A 17752-nucleotide genomic window follows, 5' to 3' on the forward strand; every position below is an offset into this window, starting at 1 on the left:
TTATTTATGATATCCTCGAACATTTATTAATTGATGAGCGTGAGCTGTGTTACATACAAGTCCATAATTTTTCCATTGTATAGTCACGGTCAAATGAACTCTTATTTGGGGGGAAGTTATGTGATCATTTAAAAGTGTCCTACCTGATATGGACTCTGCCAGAGGACTAAACCCCCACCAGCAGGGAAATAGACTACATCTAACCAGCATTTCCAGCTCTAACTTCTACGATTAATAATTTACAATCCACAGAATAATTTTTTTTAATTATTCCTGTACAGTGAGAAAAATCCTCTCTGGAGTATGATCTATTTCCTTAGTTCAAAGTAAAATAATTTTAGAGACCTGTATCTCCCTCCAAAAACAAAACAAAATTGTAGGAAGTAAGGCACAAAGTTTCCTTAAGAAATTACTTCTCATCCACAATATCCGTTACGATTTTGTTACAAGTACAAACTCTACTTGTATTTAATCTCTCTAATCAGAATCTCGAAAAACAACATATGATTATTTACAAAATAATCCATCTATCCGCTTAAAATATTATCTTAAGTTCCAAAAAACCACATCAGTAGCAAACACCGTCATCTGTGAGTGACCACCTTACGTATGAATTTTGAGTGCTCCTGTCCCCATCCACGTTCCAGTATTTTAACGCCGTTAAATTTAGACGAGTTGGGAGGGAGTTTGACACATTCTTCCTCTTCAGTAATACCGAGCTGTAACACCCCTGTGCCAAGATGATGAATCTCTGCATGGCAGCCTGCTTTGCAGTTATTCAAGCTGGTCTAGCAGAGAGCTAAACAGCTTGGCCTATTTGACTAGCTGTTAATTGGCCTCTAGGAAAGCCAGACTGCAAAATGAGAGTCTCTACAAACTGTAAGGCTGGAGAATATTTGTTTACCTCAATTGCACATTAGGAGCTGTTTCCAACAATAGACATGTTTTTTATTACTCCTTAAAACTATTTTTAAATGGCTATAACCCTCTTAAAAAGTCTCCTAGGGATTTGAGAAATTAAGCTAGAATAAGCATGACAAGTATATAAACTAGGCAATTTTATCAGGCTGTAAATCAGCATTACCATTTCAACCATGTATTTATTCTTGTCTTAGCTGCTAAGACAATAACAACTACACCTAGCTTAAAAATGACTTTGAATATCAGCAATCAAAGATGATTAAGCATTATATAGCAGGTTTAAACACAGCGAAACCTCCATAAAATTGCTCTCTGCAAAATGAAGAAGGGAAACACACCTGTATTACACTTTGATTTGCGCGTGGCAAATTACTTCGTCAATCACATCGTGTAATTTACTTCTGTGCTATACACAATGGAAAGATCAATACTGATGAGAAACTCATTTGCAGTATGTTCACACTGCCAAATTTGTGTGAACTACATACTGTACTGAGTCTGCTATTCTAGCCCGTGTATGAATAAAATTATTTGAACAAAGAAATTACAAAATTTGATTGGCAAAGCAAATAAAGTAGTACACACTGGAATTCCATTTTGAAAACATTTACCCCTTCAAGATTCCTGCGTGATATTTTTAGTTGTTTTGTGTGTTATTATTTCTAAATAACAGTATTGATTTTTCTGCCTCTTTCTTATCAAACTTCTGTATGCTTTAGTTGCAAGTCTTCTATTTTCTGTCTTGAACTTCTTGCTAGTCTTCGACTGTTCACACAGCTTTGTTACTATACAGCTGCCTACAAGCACAAGTTTGTGAACAAAGGCACGGGGTTATGCAAGACAGTGCTGGCACAGCAACATCCAAGTGCTGAAACTGTTACTGTGAAGTTGTGGAAGTTCTGAGTTGTTGGCTTTCATTAGTCTCTTAAAGCACTCAAGTATTTATTGGAGGGAAAATTATAAAGAACTGCAGATACTTTGAATTAAAATAAATCAAATCCAACAAGAGTAAAGGCCTGATTTGGGATTTCCAAATGTCACAGAACCCCTTTCCAGAAAACAGTGACAGGACATTATCGAAGAGGCAGATATCACACCCACTGAACCTTCCCACAGGATGAAGGTACTAGTGACTTTTCAAAGGCACTTCACTGTAGCTGCCCAGTAGGTTCCTAAAAGTTACCAAAAAACTTACGGGGCAATCTGCCTCCTGGTATAAAAGCTCAGCAGATCAAAGCTGCCCGCAGTTTCCCAAGCAGAAGGACCTGACATGAAGAAGCACTACTGAGCAGTTGCAACTCTAGTAAAATGTGTGTGGCTTTGGGTTGCTCAGGTCCTGTGGGAACAAGATGCCAGGTCTCTTTACGTCAGGAAAAAGAGCATTTCCCTTCCAGACATCAATGGAAATAAATAAATTGTCTTTTCCATTCCAGTTACACGTGCTAGCACCCTTCGTGGCAACAACATGCCTCTCCTTTGAGCAGCTGCAGCATACGTATCCAGCGTGTATTGCTGGTTCTTACAACCACTCGAAAAACCTCCCTGTGCCAAGCTCCTTTGTTGAACTTAGCCACAGCTCAACTCTGGCAGCCAGTCCTTTTCCTGAAGCACTCCTACAGCTCATCCCATCTCCCTTCACTCTGCAAAAGAAGCTGGTGAGCCCCTTCCTGCTTCTTCCATCCCAACTTTTTCCTGTTCAAGTCCCTTTAAAAATAAAAATAAAGGGTAAAGATACTTCACATTCTTGCCTTGGGAACACCTATTTGAAGCCAGGCTGAACTCCATCTGGCCTTTACCTCTACTTCTGCCCTCTGCTGCAGTCCCTGTTCTAATTCTTCTGAATTTCAGCTTTTGCCTTCATCTGTCTTCCACTAGGAATTCATTCTTCTACTTAGGATTCCTTCTCCTCATAACAATCACAAACCTCTCCCACTACCGCTTTGCAGTGTGAAAACTAACAGGCCCCGTACCCCTGCGAAGCACGGGAGCACTCTCTTCCCAACACAACACTGGCAGAGAGAGGCTGAGGGGAGGACACCCTTCCTCTCACACTGAGCCAGAGATGTCTTTCGAAACGCCACATATTTGTCTCAGACTAACGCAGTCTCACTGCAAGCAAAGTGATTTGGGGCAGAAGCCCACTTGGAGCCAGAACTGTGCCCTCTTGTAGAGGTGAACACAATGAGCTGACGTTCAACAGACACCATTTTAAGACTTTTTTCAGTGAAGATGTATCACAGCTTCCCGCTGTGTGTTTTGCCAGCCCAAACCTCCACGAACGCTTGACCTGGCACCTGTGCCTGTGGTCTACCAGCACTGTCACAGTGCAGTGCCTCCAGAATAGCCAGCCACAAAAATCCTCATCTAAATTTGTACATACACTGGTCTATATTTACATCAAAATTATAGGATTGCCTTGCACGGTTTATTTAATAGCCTAGTAAAACAGTGGCACTTCCTTCAGATGCTGCTGCTTTATGGAACTGCAAAGAACATGACAGCTAGGTGTCAAGCTTATTAATCAAGGGCATAATTTTCACTCCTCAAGAGGCTGCACAGAAACCTCCTCCAGATGTAACACTCTGCTGCAGCCAGGTGAACATCACCATTCAGACTAATGCCCCAGCCCAGACTCTTGTTTGTCCCGTGAAATTTTTGCATTCTATGGAGTCATTGTAGAAGAATATCCTGAGAAGCACAGAAGATGATGTTTCATAGGAAACTCCTCCACAGCTTTCTCAGTTCAGCTGTGGACAGCAAAACCATCTTAGTCCCATTGTTCTCCAACCCTGGGTATCCATTCCTGGGGGTTAGCAGGAGTGTACAAAGGAATTGCCCTGTAAAGGGCAATATGCTTGTGTGCACGAGGGAATTTGTTTATAAAGTTTAGCAGGCAGACAAAAGATACAGAATGGACATGTCAGTTGGAAGCAGGGAAAAACAGATGAGTAAACGTCACTAAAAATCGCCAACATTTGAAAGTCTCGTTATTTCATGTTTACCTCTCAACAATTCTGACATGGAGATCCCATCAGTTCGTGTTTCTCAGAAAGGAATAGGGGGAGAGAGACAGAAAGAGGCAGACCATGGTCACAAAGCACTGTTCAGTTAAGAAGAGAATCAAGTATCCTTACCCTTGTTCTGTCCTCAATTTCATAGATGCGAAGCTGCATGGGAACATTAAAGCTATGCAGGATATTTCCACCAAACACCAGAGAATCTACCGGAGTATAAACCGCATGTATCCACCCTAGAGAGGGAAAGCAAAGAACTGAGAATGCCTCACACTATGTAGTATTACAGAGCAATTTACAATCAAATTTTAACAACCCCATAAACCCCATTCTGAGGGGGGAAGAGAAGTTAAGTAGTGAAAGGTTAAATAGTATGCTCATAGCCACACTAAGACTAATAATAGCAGAAGGCATCTTATGATGCACAGTCTCACAACCCTCTGTGTGTTGAGTTCTTCTATTTATCCACAGAACGGTTTCAGTGTTTACTGAGAACACGCAAGCTTGTGACTCAACCACATCCATGACTAAGAAGTAAACTCAGCCTGCTCTGTACACTTGGCTCTCAGATGATCTCCTGGCACCTCCAGTAGGGCTGCAAATCATGTTCGTGGTGGTGGTGGGCTAGGGCTGTGGAACTGGACTGAGTCACATCAAACTTCTTCCACGCCAGCACCAGAGCACACATCTCCAGGTGTCAACAATTTCAAGTTATTGCCAGCCCTCCTTTAGAGGTGAAAGTTTTATGTTCTATTATCAACTTCCTGAAGCAGCAATTGAAAATCTTTTTCACTGCCAGCCCCAAGTTAAAGGACTTAACATTTCTAGTACCCGAGCTGATGAGGCTGTTCTGACCCTATCCTGGAAGGGACTGAATTCATTTCACAGGCTCCAAAGCAAGGGAAGAATTTTCTGCCGCAACAAAAATCCAGACGTAGCAATTCAGGCAGCCACACACAGCTCTTCTGCTTCTGCATTGTTTGCTTGGTGTGCCAGCAGACGAAGGCCTGGCTATGCAAAACTGTGGCCTCTGATCTCTGCAGTGAAAGAGGGATTGATCCTGCTAATGATCTGGGACCCATGGAGACCTGACACTTTTTTCTCCTTTTTTTAATGAAAAGTATTACAGTTTATAAACCAGCAGATAAAAGCAACAAAGGGGGCAGTCAATTTTCTCCTAACTGCGCAGTACTTTCCATTAAAGCTCTGGTGGCTTTCCTACACTTCAAGATCAGTGAGGCAGCAGGAAAATGCTGCTCTGCCTAAAGAGTTCTCCAGCTAGCAGCCACGAGAGCCTTCCTTTGCAACAATCCCTAGACACTAAGGGCCTGCAGAGGCGCACCTGAGAAGTCCTCGAGCCCCAGCAGATGGCAGAACTGCAGCTTTCATTTAAGGGCACATTGGTAGGAGAGTCAGGAAGGAAAAGAAATCAACATGAGAACTTTCTCCCTGGAAACATCACTCTGGATACATTTTTTCCGAAGGTCAACATCACAGAAAGGTTGAGGTTGGCTGCGACCTCTGGAGGTCACCTGCTCCAACCCCCTGTGTGAGCCAGGCCACCAAAAGCTGCGTGCCCAGGACCACGTCCAGACAGCTTTTGAGTATCTCCAAGGATGGAGCCTCCAGAACCCCTCTGGGCAGCCTGTTCCAGCGCTCAGTCAGTGTACAAGTCAGATTCCGTGTGATAAATGGGATGCAGAGAAAAACGCAGGTGGCTCGTGGCTCTGGCAGCTCTAGGTATTATCGCATCTTTCCTGCTCCAGTTAGTATAATTTCAGCTACAAGCCACTTACTATCATCCAGCATGTTTATTACTTCCAAATCAAGAATGACCAACTAGAGAAGATTTATTTTTTTCCTGTAAGGGTAGTACAGCAACTAGCCATGTCAATAACATGAAAACACTTCACAGTTAAAGCAGTTCATCACCTCACATGAAAGACATCAGCCTGTACTAAGAGCAAACTACTGCAAAATAAATGATACTCCTGATCCTAGTCTTTGGGAAGGAAAAAAGATGCAAGGTGAAGGAATTCGGGGTTACTACTTCCACAAAGCAATCAAAGACTGCAGTTTCTGCAGTATAGGGGTTGATGGGTCCCCAAAGCTGACTTACGGGATAGTTGGTAAAACTCAGGGTCAACTTGGGTGATAATTCAGCTTAATTGCTGGTTCCAGAGATGAACAAGCTGAAGGTCCAACAAGGACAATGACTTGTCCATGGCCACACGGCTGAGCGGTGGCAGAAGACAGGCCACAGGCAGCCAGTTACCAGCAGGACACTGAGAAGCCTTCACCACTTGTTTACACCACACATCTCCCAGAATAAATCAATGTACACGCAGACTGACAGATGTAACAAGATATTTTAATGGAATCATCAACATCATTCTAAATACAACCTGTTATCAAAGATTTACAGCTCAAGTAAGAAGAGTAACTGAGCTGAAACCTGGCTCTCTAGACATAGGAAAGGTAAAAAGGTAAAATCCTTCTTTTTAAGAAATAAAATGAAACACCATCAATGCTATTGTTCTTCAAGTGTCTGTTTTTAATATAACCCCACAGCAGCCTCTTCCCACAAATTTTATTTCCTCAGTGAAAATTTCACACTGGAGTGCAATCAATTTCATTTTTTCCTTTGCTCTTTGGGTTTCAGTCTCATCACACCTTCCCTGACCTCTCAACTCTGTCCCCATTAAATGTCAAGGGTCTTTTTGTTAACAGCCTCCAGACTTCCTCAGTAGCAGTCCCAATATAACTGAGAGAAACTAGAAAAGACCAATCAATGCCTCGAGTCAATGCTCAAAAAAAACCCAACAGTGTCCCAGACATGACAAAACCTCAACAGAAAGTTTAATGAGCATAAACGTAGTTCCAATGTTGTCCTTACAGAAAAGCTGGAAGAGGTGCAAACTGAAGTCTTCCCTAAAATACCTGAGACAACCTCTGGTTCTGCAGATAATACACTGAATTCCCTACTTATGCTTCTAAACTAGGTAGCTACTCATTTAACAAACAATTAGTACCTTCAACTGACAGACGCAAACTCCTACCTTCTGAACTAAGCATTAGGTCCTTCAAGACACACATATTTCTAGTAACAAGACTGAAAATATTGTTTTGTTTTTATGACACAGTTCTCAGTATTTTTTATGATACAGTTCTCAATAACAAAGCACTGAAATCCACCAGAAAGCCACCAGGAAAAAAGTTAAAATAAACCAGCGACCAAGCAACACACAGAAAGCCATTTACTGTAAAGCCCTTGGAAGTCAAGTTCCCTGCTCCTACCTAAAGCAGAGCATAAGACAATTTCCACACGTGGTTCAGGGATGAGACAGGACAATACCGTGGGTATCATCCCTTCATGGAGGAATGGTGTGGAAGCGTGGAGCTGGGCAAACAGCTGAGCCCCAGGGACACCCTGACATCTCCAGCAGTTCATTTGCTCCCAGAGGCAGGATCCAGCCCACAGCCCCTCTGCCAGCGAGAGGACGCAGGCCTGACAGAGGAGTCACCTGCTGGCAACACGGATCTTGGCCGCTTGGCTGCTGAGCATTCTTCAGTCACCCTGCATCCCCAAATAGTCTCAACTCGCCTGAGGAACACGGAATATTGAGACTGCAGAGAGACAAACACGAAGAGGTGTGTTCCAGGGACGCGGGACACTATGTGCAAGATTAGACGAAAAAAGATAGAGAATTGACAAGGTAGGAAAACACAGCAAGACTGGCACAGAAGCGACAAGGGAAAAGAAAATCTTCTGTTCTAATATTAACAAGACTGTGTATGGAGACAAACCAAAGACACCAGTACCAGAAGTAGGAGGAAAGAGACGAGCAGAAAGCAGGAAACACTTCCCATGAGCATTGTATATTGTGGAAACGAGCTCTGAGAGCAGATAAACTTGGATGGCACATGCCATTAATTTCCACAGCTTCGATGCAAGCACGACTCAGAAATAAACTGTGAGGAGGACGAGCACTCATTGTGACCACTTGCTAACAAATACACCCACGTCGGAAGCTTCCCAATTATGGAGGCTTGTAAAGAGGAAGAGAGACCTCCAGAGAAGGTGTGTGTAATCCGTAAGACAACAATGAAGGCCAAGGGGACTGCTTTGATATCATCCACATCAACACACCCTGCGTGTCTCACCTTCGGCTATGCTGTTATTTTGCTGGACAGACTGACAGGTCCATTGACATGTATATGGTCACATCACCATGTATATGGTCACATCTGCTCACGTGTGTGTGAATGTTCCAGCTCTCACAGCAAAAACTTGCCACGCAGCCTCCAACAGAAACGCCTCTGAAGGGAGAGTCATCAATTCTCTTCTCAGCAGCTGCTTTCCACTATCTACATCAACTCAGGTACTCCTGCACAACCCTGCATGTTCCATGGGTCTGTGCGAGACAGGAGATAACATCTCTCCCCCTGGCAGCATTCCCAAACCCAGAAACATTCTCTCTCTGTCTCTGTCCCCCTCCCTCTCAAAAAAAGGGAATGCAACGCAGAACACAATACCACAAATTTAATTTCATCCTTAACGCTAAAAAAGCACTGGAGCGATATCAGAAGAAAGGGATTAAGGACAGAAAAAAATGCTAAAGTCAGAGGAGTAAGATATTGTTAATTTTTGGCTGAAAGACAAAAAAAAAGCAGCACCTGCTGAACATTATCTAAAGCTACTACTAGACTGTACAGATGTGACACATACTGTGTGGCCTCAGGGATGAGTCAATAAAGAGAAACCTTCCTCAGAGGTGACTGGTTTCAAACCAGCCTGTCGATAGCAGTTCCATTTGATCCCCGTTTGGTGAGGCCTAACCCAAACTGCAGCAGACGCTGCTGAACCAACACCGGTTGTCTAAGAAAGAGGCTAACGAGCAACTGAACATGGAACCGGCCATGGTGATCTTTCTTATTGCAGCTCTTGATGATTAATGAGCGTTTCTTCCTTCCCAAAACAATCCTAGCTTATGAAGTAAAACCAGCATTGGGCAGGAATCTTATTCAGGAGGCTCAGAAATGCCCTCAGCTGGTCTACAGTTAGAAATTATTCCACTGCTCCTAAGGTACACTCGAATATTTAGATGTTATCATCTCTAGTAAATCAAGAAGGTAAAATTAACAGTAAAAAAGCTTTTCTTAACAGTTAAAAGAAAGATACAATCTCATTATCTTCTGAATTTTATAAAGCAAGTATTATTAAACATTACAAACTCGTTAGAAGATTTCAGGGGCCTGTAAATTCCTGCTGTATCTTCAAGAATGGAATCATCCTTCCAAGAATAATAAAATAGAATATTAACTTATCAAGAAAGCTACAGGGCAAACAGACTACAGACTCCAGGCCAAAACCATGGTGCATCCATTTCCAGTAGTAACTGAACAGGTATTTTGCTCTGTGATATAGAAGGCATACATGTTTTCCTGTAATTCTACAGCAACTTGGTCTGGAAAAGCTAAAATACGTAAATAAATTAAAAATTTTTAAAAAAGGAAATCAAAAGTGACTAAGGAGATGGCCTTACAGCGAACAATGCCAGCAAACCAGACAATTTCTCTGAACTCTAAAGAATAATGATTGGGTCACAGTAGTGCCCACAACCAAGTATATCAAGGAAACATCATGCTTATGTTTTAAGAGTAAAAAATTAATGATTTTTGTCCCCAGCAATACAAGTAATCCAGCAATTCTCAATCTTACGTAATTTGATAAGAATCAGGTAGAGCACTGCAGAGGAACAGAACTAAAATCCAACATTATGCTGTCACCTTCCATCTGAAAGTAGCCACTCGAGGCAAAAACTCTCTCTGATGCTCTCCGCTGATTTTCATCGCTTGGTCCCTAAAGGTTCCAGGCACGGAGCTTCCATTAATGTCAGTGGAAGCTCCTGAAATGGGAAAAGCGAACAGCAACCAAAAATAGCCAGGCAGCTATGCAGCCCTAGCACGACTCCCTACAAAAAAAATTTACCAGTCAGATTTTAATAGCCTGTCATTCTCCCTGATAGAAAGCCTCTGTGCTACCTTCTGGCCCCATTACACAATAATTCATCAAATACTGACTGGCACGGCGGAGGTGACCTAGAACCGCATGCTCGTAACAGGCAGAATCTTACTGATAACCACAGATACAGTATTTGAAACGCTCTGAGTCCTTGCTAACCACAGCCTGGAGTCTAGCACAGAACAGCCCTTTCCAGCTACTTTCCTTCCCCCAAAAAATGTTCATCCAAGAAAAGTCATTATTTCTGTATTTGACTGCAAACCAGAACTGTGGAGCACTCTAATGTTACCATAATAATCATCACAGAACAATGAGAATATTTTGTTAGACCGTGGCTCATTTTTCATCTCTCAAGAAATTGAGAGATTATAACGACATCTTTCCATGCACTAGGCCCCACGGCGTGTTATAGTAAAGAACATAAAAAATAAAACAAAAGCTGCTTACTCAGTGGAGGACGGCTAACTGCAGGGTGAAACACAGCTTTCCTAAGACAAGCGTGCAGCAACACTAGGGAGAAGTTTGGAGAGGAGGCGGAAGGAACGCCATGCCCAGCTGACAGCAAGTGACCTCACCTGGATTTTGATCACAGGAAAGCCTAAAAGCTCAGCACTAAAGTCTCCTACAAGATCTATTGGTCTGTTGGTCTAAGGTCTATTCAAGATTTGACCTACATCGGTCAAGTCTTGAAAATCAAAAATGCATGGTGACTTCTGTCCGGTACTTTATGGACCATAGTGGCCTATCACTTGAACTGCTCCTGCCCGATCTAAAGAACAGACAACGCACTCAAAATGGCCTGGCTACTTGATGATTCCCCCCCAGAAGCAGCCCTCTTGACTACCAGTTCACTCACACTACAACATCACATCTCTTCACTGTACTCACATTAACACCACAGATTTGGAAAGCCTGCAGTAAAAGACACCCGTACCAAGCTTATCCATAGTCAAGCCGACAGCAGTATCAGTAACAACCCAGAACCAGCTGGGTTCACCTTTTCACAATTATACACTTACTTCACAATATTAGCAACAGAGACAAATACTGCAAGACAGATTTCCCACAAGAAACTACAAGTTGGCCTGCTTTCGCATGCCCCGATTTTGCATGCGCAAACACTCTTGAATTTCAGGTACAAGTGCCTACACCAAGCATAAACACACACACACAAGAAAAGGTCACTTTTTTGGAAGAGAGGTATCAGAGGAAATTGAGAAAAAAGCAAACAAGCTTAGCATATTCCCAGCTACTGCAAGATCTTGTCTGTAGAGGACAACAGGGAAGGAGGAGAGAGACCATATCCCTGTCAGACCCCCAGCACTTACAATCAAAATGACATATTCAGCAAGATGAGAAGACTCAAAAGAGCACCTGGATTGAAAAAGGATCAATTTTTCATTTTGTGTATGCTTAATTTTGAGCTTGGGTTTAGGAAGCAACAGTGAAGTTTAGAAGTACACAAGAGGAATGAATGCGATGTTCAGAGAACCAAGATGGGGAGGGAATTCCATGCATAAAGCACCACTTGGGGGAAAGAAAAAAAAAAGTACAAGGATGAAAGTAAGAGATGGTTGAGATGGTTTACAGAGCATGAAGAGCAGAGTGGCAGGTGAAGGGGACAGAGAACAGGTTCCAGTGAAGTTAAGCAGTGATGTAAAAGGAAAAAAATATTTACACTCAAAGTAAAAAGGCACTAAAGATAGTCAGAAACCAGGTAGCACATTTTCATTGACTTAGTGAGCAGTACATTGCAAGCAGGCTGCAGGGGGGCAGTCAGGAGGTAATTGAAGAAGTGGCTGCATGCAAGCCAGAAACAAGTGCCTACAGAAATCCTGAGCAGAAGAAATCTGGAGGGACGCTGCTCAGTCCATCCCTGCCACAGCGATGACAGACACCTGAGTATTTTCTCCATAACCAACACCACAGCGGACTCCAAATGCTCCCACTCTGCACATCCCCAGTGCAAACCACACACACTGTATTGAAGAACGCTAACGCACAAACAATACTGGACGAGCTCTAGAATTGATTGTGATTGATAAAATTGTGTCCCTGCTGAGACAATAGCTGCACACTGAGATTATGGTTTCCTCTCCAAGACCCTCACAGCTTACACAGGAAAAGAGAAGCATTTGCTCTACAAGGAGCTTCTCTCCTGTCTGGCAGGTAGGTCCGGTACGCAGCGTCCGCTACATCACAGCGAGATGTGTTACCTCGACCAAATTTCATCCCCGTTAACAGGTAACCATACGAAAGTTTAAATTGCTCCTGATAAACACACACAGTACTAACACCCAAGGGCCACAGCATTCTTCACTAATAACTTGTCCTTATGCACGAAGACATCTCCCATCCTGGGAAAACAACAGATTTCTACAGGAAAATTTAAAAAAATCATTCGCTGACTCGAGTAGTTACTGTAGTTTCCTCCCCACTCTTGAATCTTCAGCTGCTCTCACCTCTTGAGCACACATCTGGCCATAAACCCCAACAAGTCACAAAGGGGTGTATTTCTCAATTGACAATTAAATGCTGACATCGGTTTAGATTGTACTGATGGAAAAGGCCGGGTTCCTAGTTAAATTATCACTTTACTGCAGACTTTACCAGTCGATCATCCTTGACTCACCAGAGGGAACTGGTAAAGTGGGAGGTGAGAGCTGGTAACGGTGCATCACTTGCTTGGAGAAGTCCTATGGGGCCATGAGGAGTGCAGCTTGGGTCCTACACGGGGCACTGGACAGAGCATCCCTCAGAATCCCAGCTCGCTTCCCTCCACCCCATACTTAGGAGGGACTCCTAAAGCACTGCCAGATGCACTTTGACCCAGGACGACTCGCTACGCTGATAATACCTGGCTCATTTTCTCCTTGATACCACAGCTGTGATCGTGCCTTTTGGTGCTTTCCAGGGTTAGCAGCATAGGTAGAAATTAACTGGTTTAAACTTAATCCTGAAAAGATGAAGGTGGTGATGCAGAGGGAAACACCCCAAGGCCCTGGTGAGCGCTATAATTATGCCTTCTGTAAGAATAACTCCCATTCTTGTGCGAGTGCTTTGTAGTTTCAGGGATTTACTGGATCTACTGCTGATCCTAGATTCTCAAAGAAACTTTCCATCTCCCACAAGCCTATGATCTTACTCCCCCATGTGTCTTGTTACAGTCTTCTCTACCGACTTCATCCTTTACCCTGTGATGATATAATAGCATTGCTAGGACCACCCCCAAAAACGACTTGAAAATGAGAGCACAGCGGGAGACTTTATGCAAAAAGGCCCTTCACTGACACGTTCTCCATTCGCAGTCCAACTGAGCACTAGCTGAATCACTCCACTCTTTCTGAGACCGGACCTGTCATTAGAAGGTGTTTGCCTTGCGGCCGAGTTGAGGCTGGTTCAGAGGTTATCAGGCTCAATTAGAAGTGTGGGACACGCTGGTTTTACAGGCACCCATCACCAGAAGCCAAGCACTACCAACAGTTAGTGAGTGCATACAAAACACATTCAAACATTAACTAGTGTGATACTCTCACAAACCAGAGGGAAGAGGTCACAGGAACTGACCTGTTTTACAAGGCTATGCTCAATTTGCTGACCTGGAACAGCTTTTAACTAGGCATTTCCATGCTCTTAAAACAAATGGAGAAATATTATCCTTTCACATAAGTAAGAGATTTGTGGAAAAGGTTTCTGACAAAATACACCAGAACAAAACCCTGGAATCCGTGAGGTGCTTAAGGAGAAATTATTCATGTATGCCTTTCAAACGTGGCACGGAGCCTAAAATGGCTGAGGTATTGGCATTTCTGTACTTTGGGCTTTCCTATGAAAACAGAAACCACAGTCAAAAAACACATTTGGAACCACTTCACTCCAGCCACCATGTTACAGTTGTGTCCCGTACAGGCTCCCACAACTTGCTGTGTTCCAACTGCTGAGCATGACTAAACTAACAGACAGAAAGTCTTATTCGTAGGAGGCTGCTCACAAGGGAACGAAGATAAATACAAAGATGCAGTAACGGGATCTAAGCAAACAGCACAGGCACACTCAAACACCTAGATCAAACAGTAACAGCACATCCTGACCTGCTTCAAGGGAAGACCTAATTCCTTTAATGGATTAACTCCTACACTCTCCAAGTCATTCTGCCTGTCACATCCCAGGCTGATTCTTACCAAATACTTACCAAACATGCAAATTTGTGGCCTTCGGTTGATGCTACTAACACTCCCTAGTTAGCAAGAACATTATCAGTGTCTTCTCGTGACCTGCATTCTATCTGTCTCCAAAATTAAAAAAATATATATAATGATCTTATCCCCACAGAGTAATTCTAGAAGCTGAAGAACTACCAACCAGTCCTTCTGTCATGTAAAAAGGCTATCAATATTTATTTCCCTGGTAAAATCCGCTACACAGAGGCAACATATTATACCATTATAAAGAAACTTGCAGTCCCATAATACTCAAAGAGAGCAAAGCCTGATATCATTTGAAATGAAGAGCGTTACAGATTGCACCATCCTTAATCCATTTTAGGCAGCAAAATAAAGGCCTAAAGCCACCAGCCTTCAAAGCAGCAACTATTTGGTTGCTTTGCAGGAAGAGGCTGAATCACGCAACGCAGCCATTGAGGTGGGCAGCAGTGTACAAACAAAGCACGGCTGGGCTCCTGCAAGATGCCTGGACTCAGCACAACCTCCATCAGACATAAGTCCTGAAGAGTTACGACAATAAAATGAAGTTGTTTCACCACAAAGCAACCCTAAGGGAGCACAGCACCTGCTGTTCCATGTACTGGAATCTCCACCAGGCCCTATCAAGGACTCAATCCACCTCAGACCACAGACAGAGGCAAAGAAGTAGGTTCCTGAACCACAGGTGAAACGTGCCAGAAGAGTGCCAGAGACTTGACATCTCTGGTCACTGAATACATTTAACACCAGTTTTATCTCAGAATAAGAAAAACAGAAAAGTCCCTGTCCAGGAAGACAAACAACATTAACAAAAGACTCCGATGAGAAGAGGTGGACTGACAGCCCCAGGGACCCAAGTCCTCTCTCCTTTTCCCTAGCACAGCCCAAGTGATCACTGTATACACTTCCTTAGGCTGAATGGGACAATTGCTGGGAAATCAAGTGCATTCAGCTCCTTGCCTTTCCTTTGCCCAGGAAATAAAGAGGTCAACATGGGGTTCAGATGTGAAGAATTGTTTCACAGACAACTGTTAGTCAAGCACAACAATTCCAGTGATTCCAAAACCAGTTAACAAACGATACCTGAAGGAATGAAGAACGTATAGCCTTGTTTGAGTTCAATTCTTTGGCATCTTTCCACCCTGTCTCCCAGAAAGATATCACTTTGCTTTCCTGAGAGCACCCATTCTTCATAAAGTTCTAGATTCTGCAGAGTAGGCGGAATCAGCCAGAAGATCTAAAAATAAAGCAACGATTTAACTATTACCAACAATCAACAAAAACACGCAACTGAAAAATTCTGAGGAGTTTATCGTGTGTTAGAGGAATGAACGCACAGCACCAAGCCTGCTTTCTACATAAAACACATGATTTCCAGGTACTGTACACAGAAATCCAGAGCAGACAGCAGCAGCAATTAGCACAGGGGCTGGAAATGTCAAGGTAACTGTCAGTTGTCACCTCTCTTCCGTGAAGCATCTTATTCAAAAGATGCCTGCACAGTTTACGTTCAGTTCAAAACAATATGTTGGCATAGCACAACTTCACTGGACACAGATGACCAGAATCTGTACCACGAAGACGTATTTACTTTAGTGCCCACCATATGCAGTCTACACTAGAATTAGGAAAAAGCAACCAAAAATAGCAAAGATGTGAACGTAGCCACACATGCTGTATATTTCAACATTTCTGTATTCTGCAATATTTCAGGTCGGGTATGGTGTGCACACTAAAGGAACACAGAATCTTTAAAAGGAAGCTCTAGCTACAGAAGGAGACTTATGAGGGCACTCTGACCCAACAAGGGTACACACAGCCATATACTCGCTGCAAGACGCTTCTAAACCATGCAGCAATAACAAGCGTAAAACCACCAACAAATAACAGATTAGATAGTTCAAATAAAGCACTTGCTTGTTTCATAAAGGTGAATGGTGTCCTTCTAGTTCAGCAAACCCCATGTACATCAACAAAGGTAAATGAAATAGACTGCTAACTGACTAGCCAAAAAAAAAAAAGTGAAAGAGAAAAAATGAAAGAAAGCAACCCCATCCCTCCATAGCAGACACAGAGGAATAACAATAAATTTCAAACAAGGTTCACCTACCTTCCCCCCACGGAAAACGTGATACCACACTGAAGTGCCACCAAAATCAATATGAAAATCAGTGAAGCATCCTTTCACACTCATCAAACAGTACCTGAAAGCAGAGCGAAGGACAAAAATGAATCAGTCTGAAACAGTATTTTTCATGCCTTAATTTGCAGAGGTAACGTGTGATACTGTTTCCATTCACTCAAGTTTTTACATTTATAGTACAGGTTTTTTTTGTCTCAAAGTAACTATAATTAGGTTTCTGCTGAAAAACGTGCATCTTGAAGTTTGAGTCTGCTGTTCATACAACTACAAAGAAAGCTTTCAGAGTTAAGGAATGGAAAAATAATAAAAGTTATGTTGTTCAGAAATATTTCTGATGCCACTGCCTATCCCTGGGGTGATCTCTTTAATGCTCTCCTTCGCACTGAGACACAACCTTCAGCAAAAGTTGCACACAAATTGCTTCAAAGAGCAAAGTTTTGAAAAATCTAATTTGCTTATAAATCCTCCCACACGTTTAATCACCTACTTGCCACAAATGCCATTTCTGCAAGGATCTGGGGACAGAAACCTCATTTGGCAGATTAACTCTTTTTTGTTCACATTTCTAGGCATTTCTGCATCAAAAGGCATAAAGGAACCAGCTGGCAGCATTGCTGAGTGTTATCAAATCCGCTATTTTTTTATGCCGTCTTGATTCAGGTTTTCAGAGCGGTTTAAAGTCGACATCGCTGGCAAGATACACAAGAGCGCTCATCTCGCTGCACGAATCTCAAGCCTCCAGCCACCATCTGTAACTAATGGCCGAAACACAGCCGCCCTTCTCACTATAGGCACCTTTGCAAACGCAGGAAACACACACCACTTAACCCACTAACCTCTTTTCCTTGTTCCGGTCTCCGTTTCATGGCTTTTTTATTATTATTATTAATTATTAGGTTGTTGGTTGTTTTTTCTTTTTTTGGTTATGGAAACAGTACCAGAAGGGGAGTTGGAGGAAAAAAATAAAAAGGAGAAACAAAACAGGTTTCATTTAACTGTGTCTTTTTCTCATCACAGTCAGGTAGGGAGAATCTCGGCAGTATGCAGGCGGCGTGCAGAAGTCCCTCTAGATGATAGGCTGGAAAGGACCTTACCATGTGTCTGCAGGAGGCTGGCAAATCAGCGCGGCGGTGGGCACATAAGAGCCCGCTGCTAAGCAACCACATCCCGAGCCCAGCTGACGGACCCGTGCGCAATGCTGTCATGAAGACGGTCGATTTGCGGGCTTCGAAAGGTCCTGCGCCTCCGTCTCGCAATTAAAGCCTCTCCTGGCGCAATTACGCCGCTCGCCCCTCGCCCGCTCTGGAATCCGTCCTCCTGCAGGAGCAGGAAGAGAGCTTTTTCCGCCCCTGGGGTATTTCAGATGCTTCAAAAATCACAGCCAGCCAAGAAGCTGTCTAGACTCTCAATATGCTCCATTTCAAAATATGAGTCCTTCCCTCCCAAA

General features: G+C 43.0%; 1 protein-coding gene across 3 annotated transcripts in view; it reads right to left on the minus strand.

The window, feature by feature from the left end:
* KDM2B (lysine demethylase 2B) overlaps window positions 1–17752 on the minus strand; it is a 110287-nt gene that overhangs the window by 55913 nt on the left and 36622 nt on the right. For all 3 annotated transcript variants that reach the window (XM_035564888.2, XM_035564886.2, XM_035564887.2), the window contains 3 exons: window positions 16273–16366; window positions 15246–15399; window positions 4056–4171 (listed from right to left, as the gene is read on the minus strand). In XM_035564888.2, the coding sequence (XP_035420781.1) occupies window positions 4056–4171; window positions 15246–15399; window positions 16273–16366 (364 nt within the window). The remainder of the gene's footprint in view (window positions 1–4055; window positions 4172–15245; window positions 15400–16272; window positions 16367–17752) is intronic.

The sequence above is a fragment of the Cygnus atratus genome, chromosome 17, assembly GCF_013377495.2.
Source record: "Cygnus atratus isolate AKBS03 ecotype Queensland, Australia chromosome 17, CAtr_DNAZoo_HiC_assembly, whole genome shotgun sequence".
Lineage (NCBI taxonomy): Eukaryota > Metazoa > Chordata > Aves > Anseriformes > Anatidae > Cygnus > Cygnus atratus.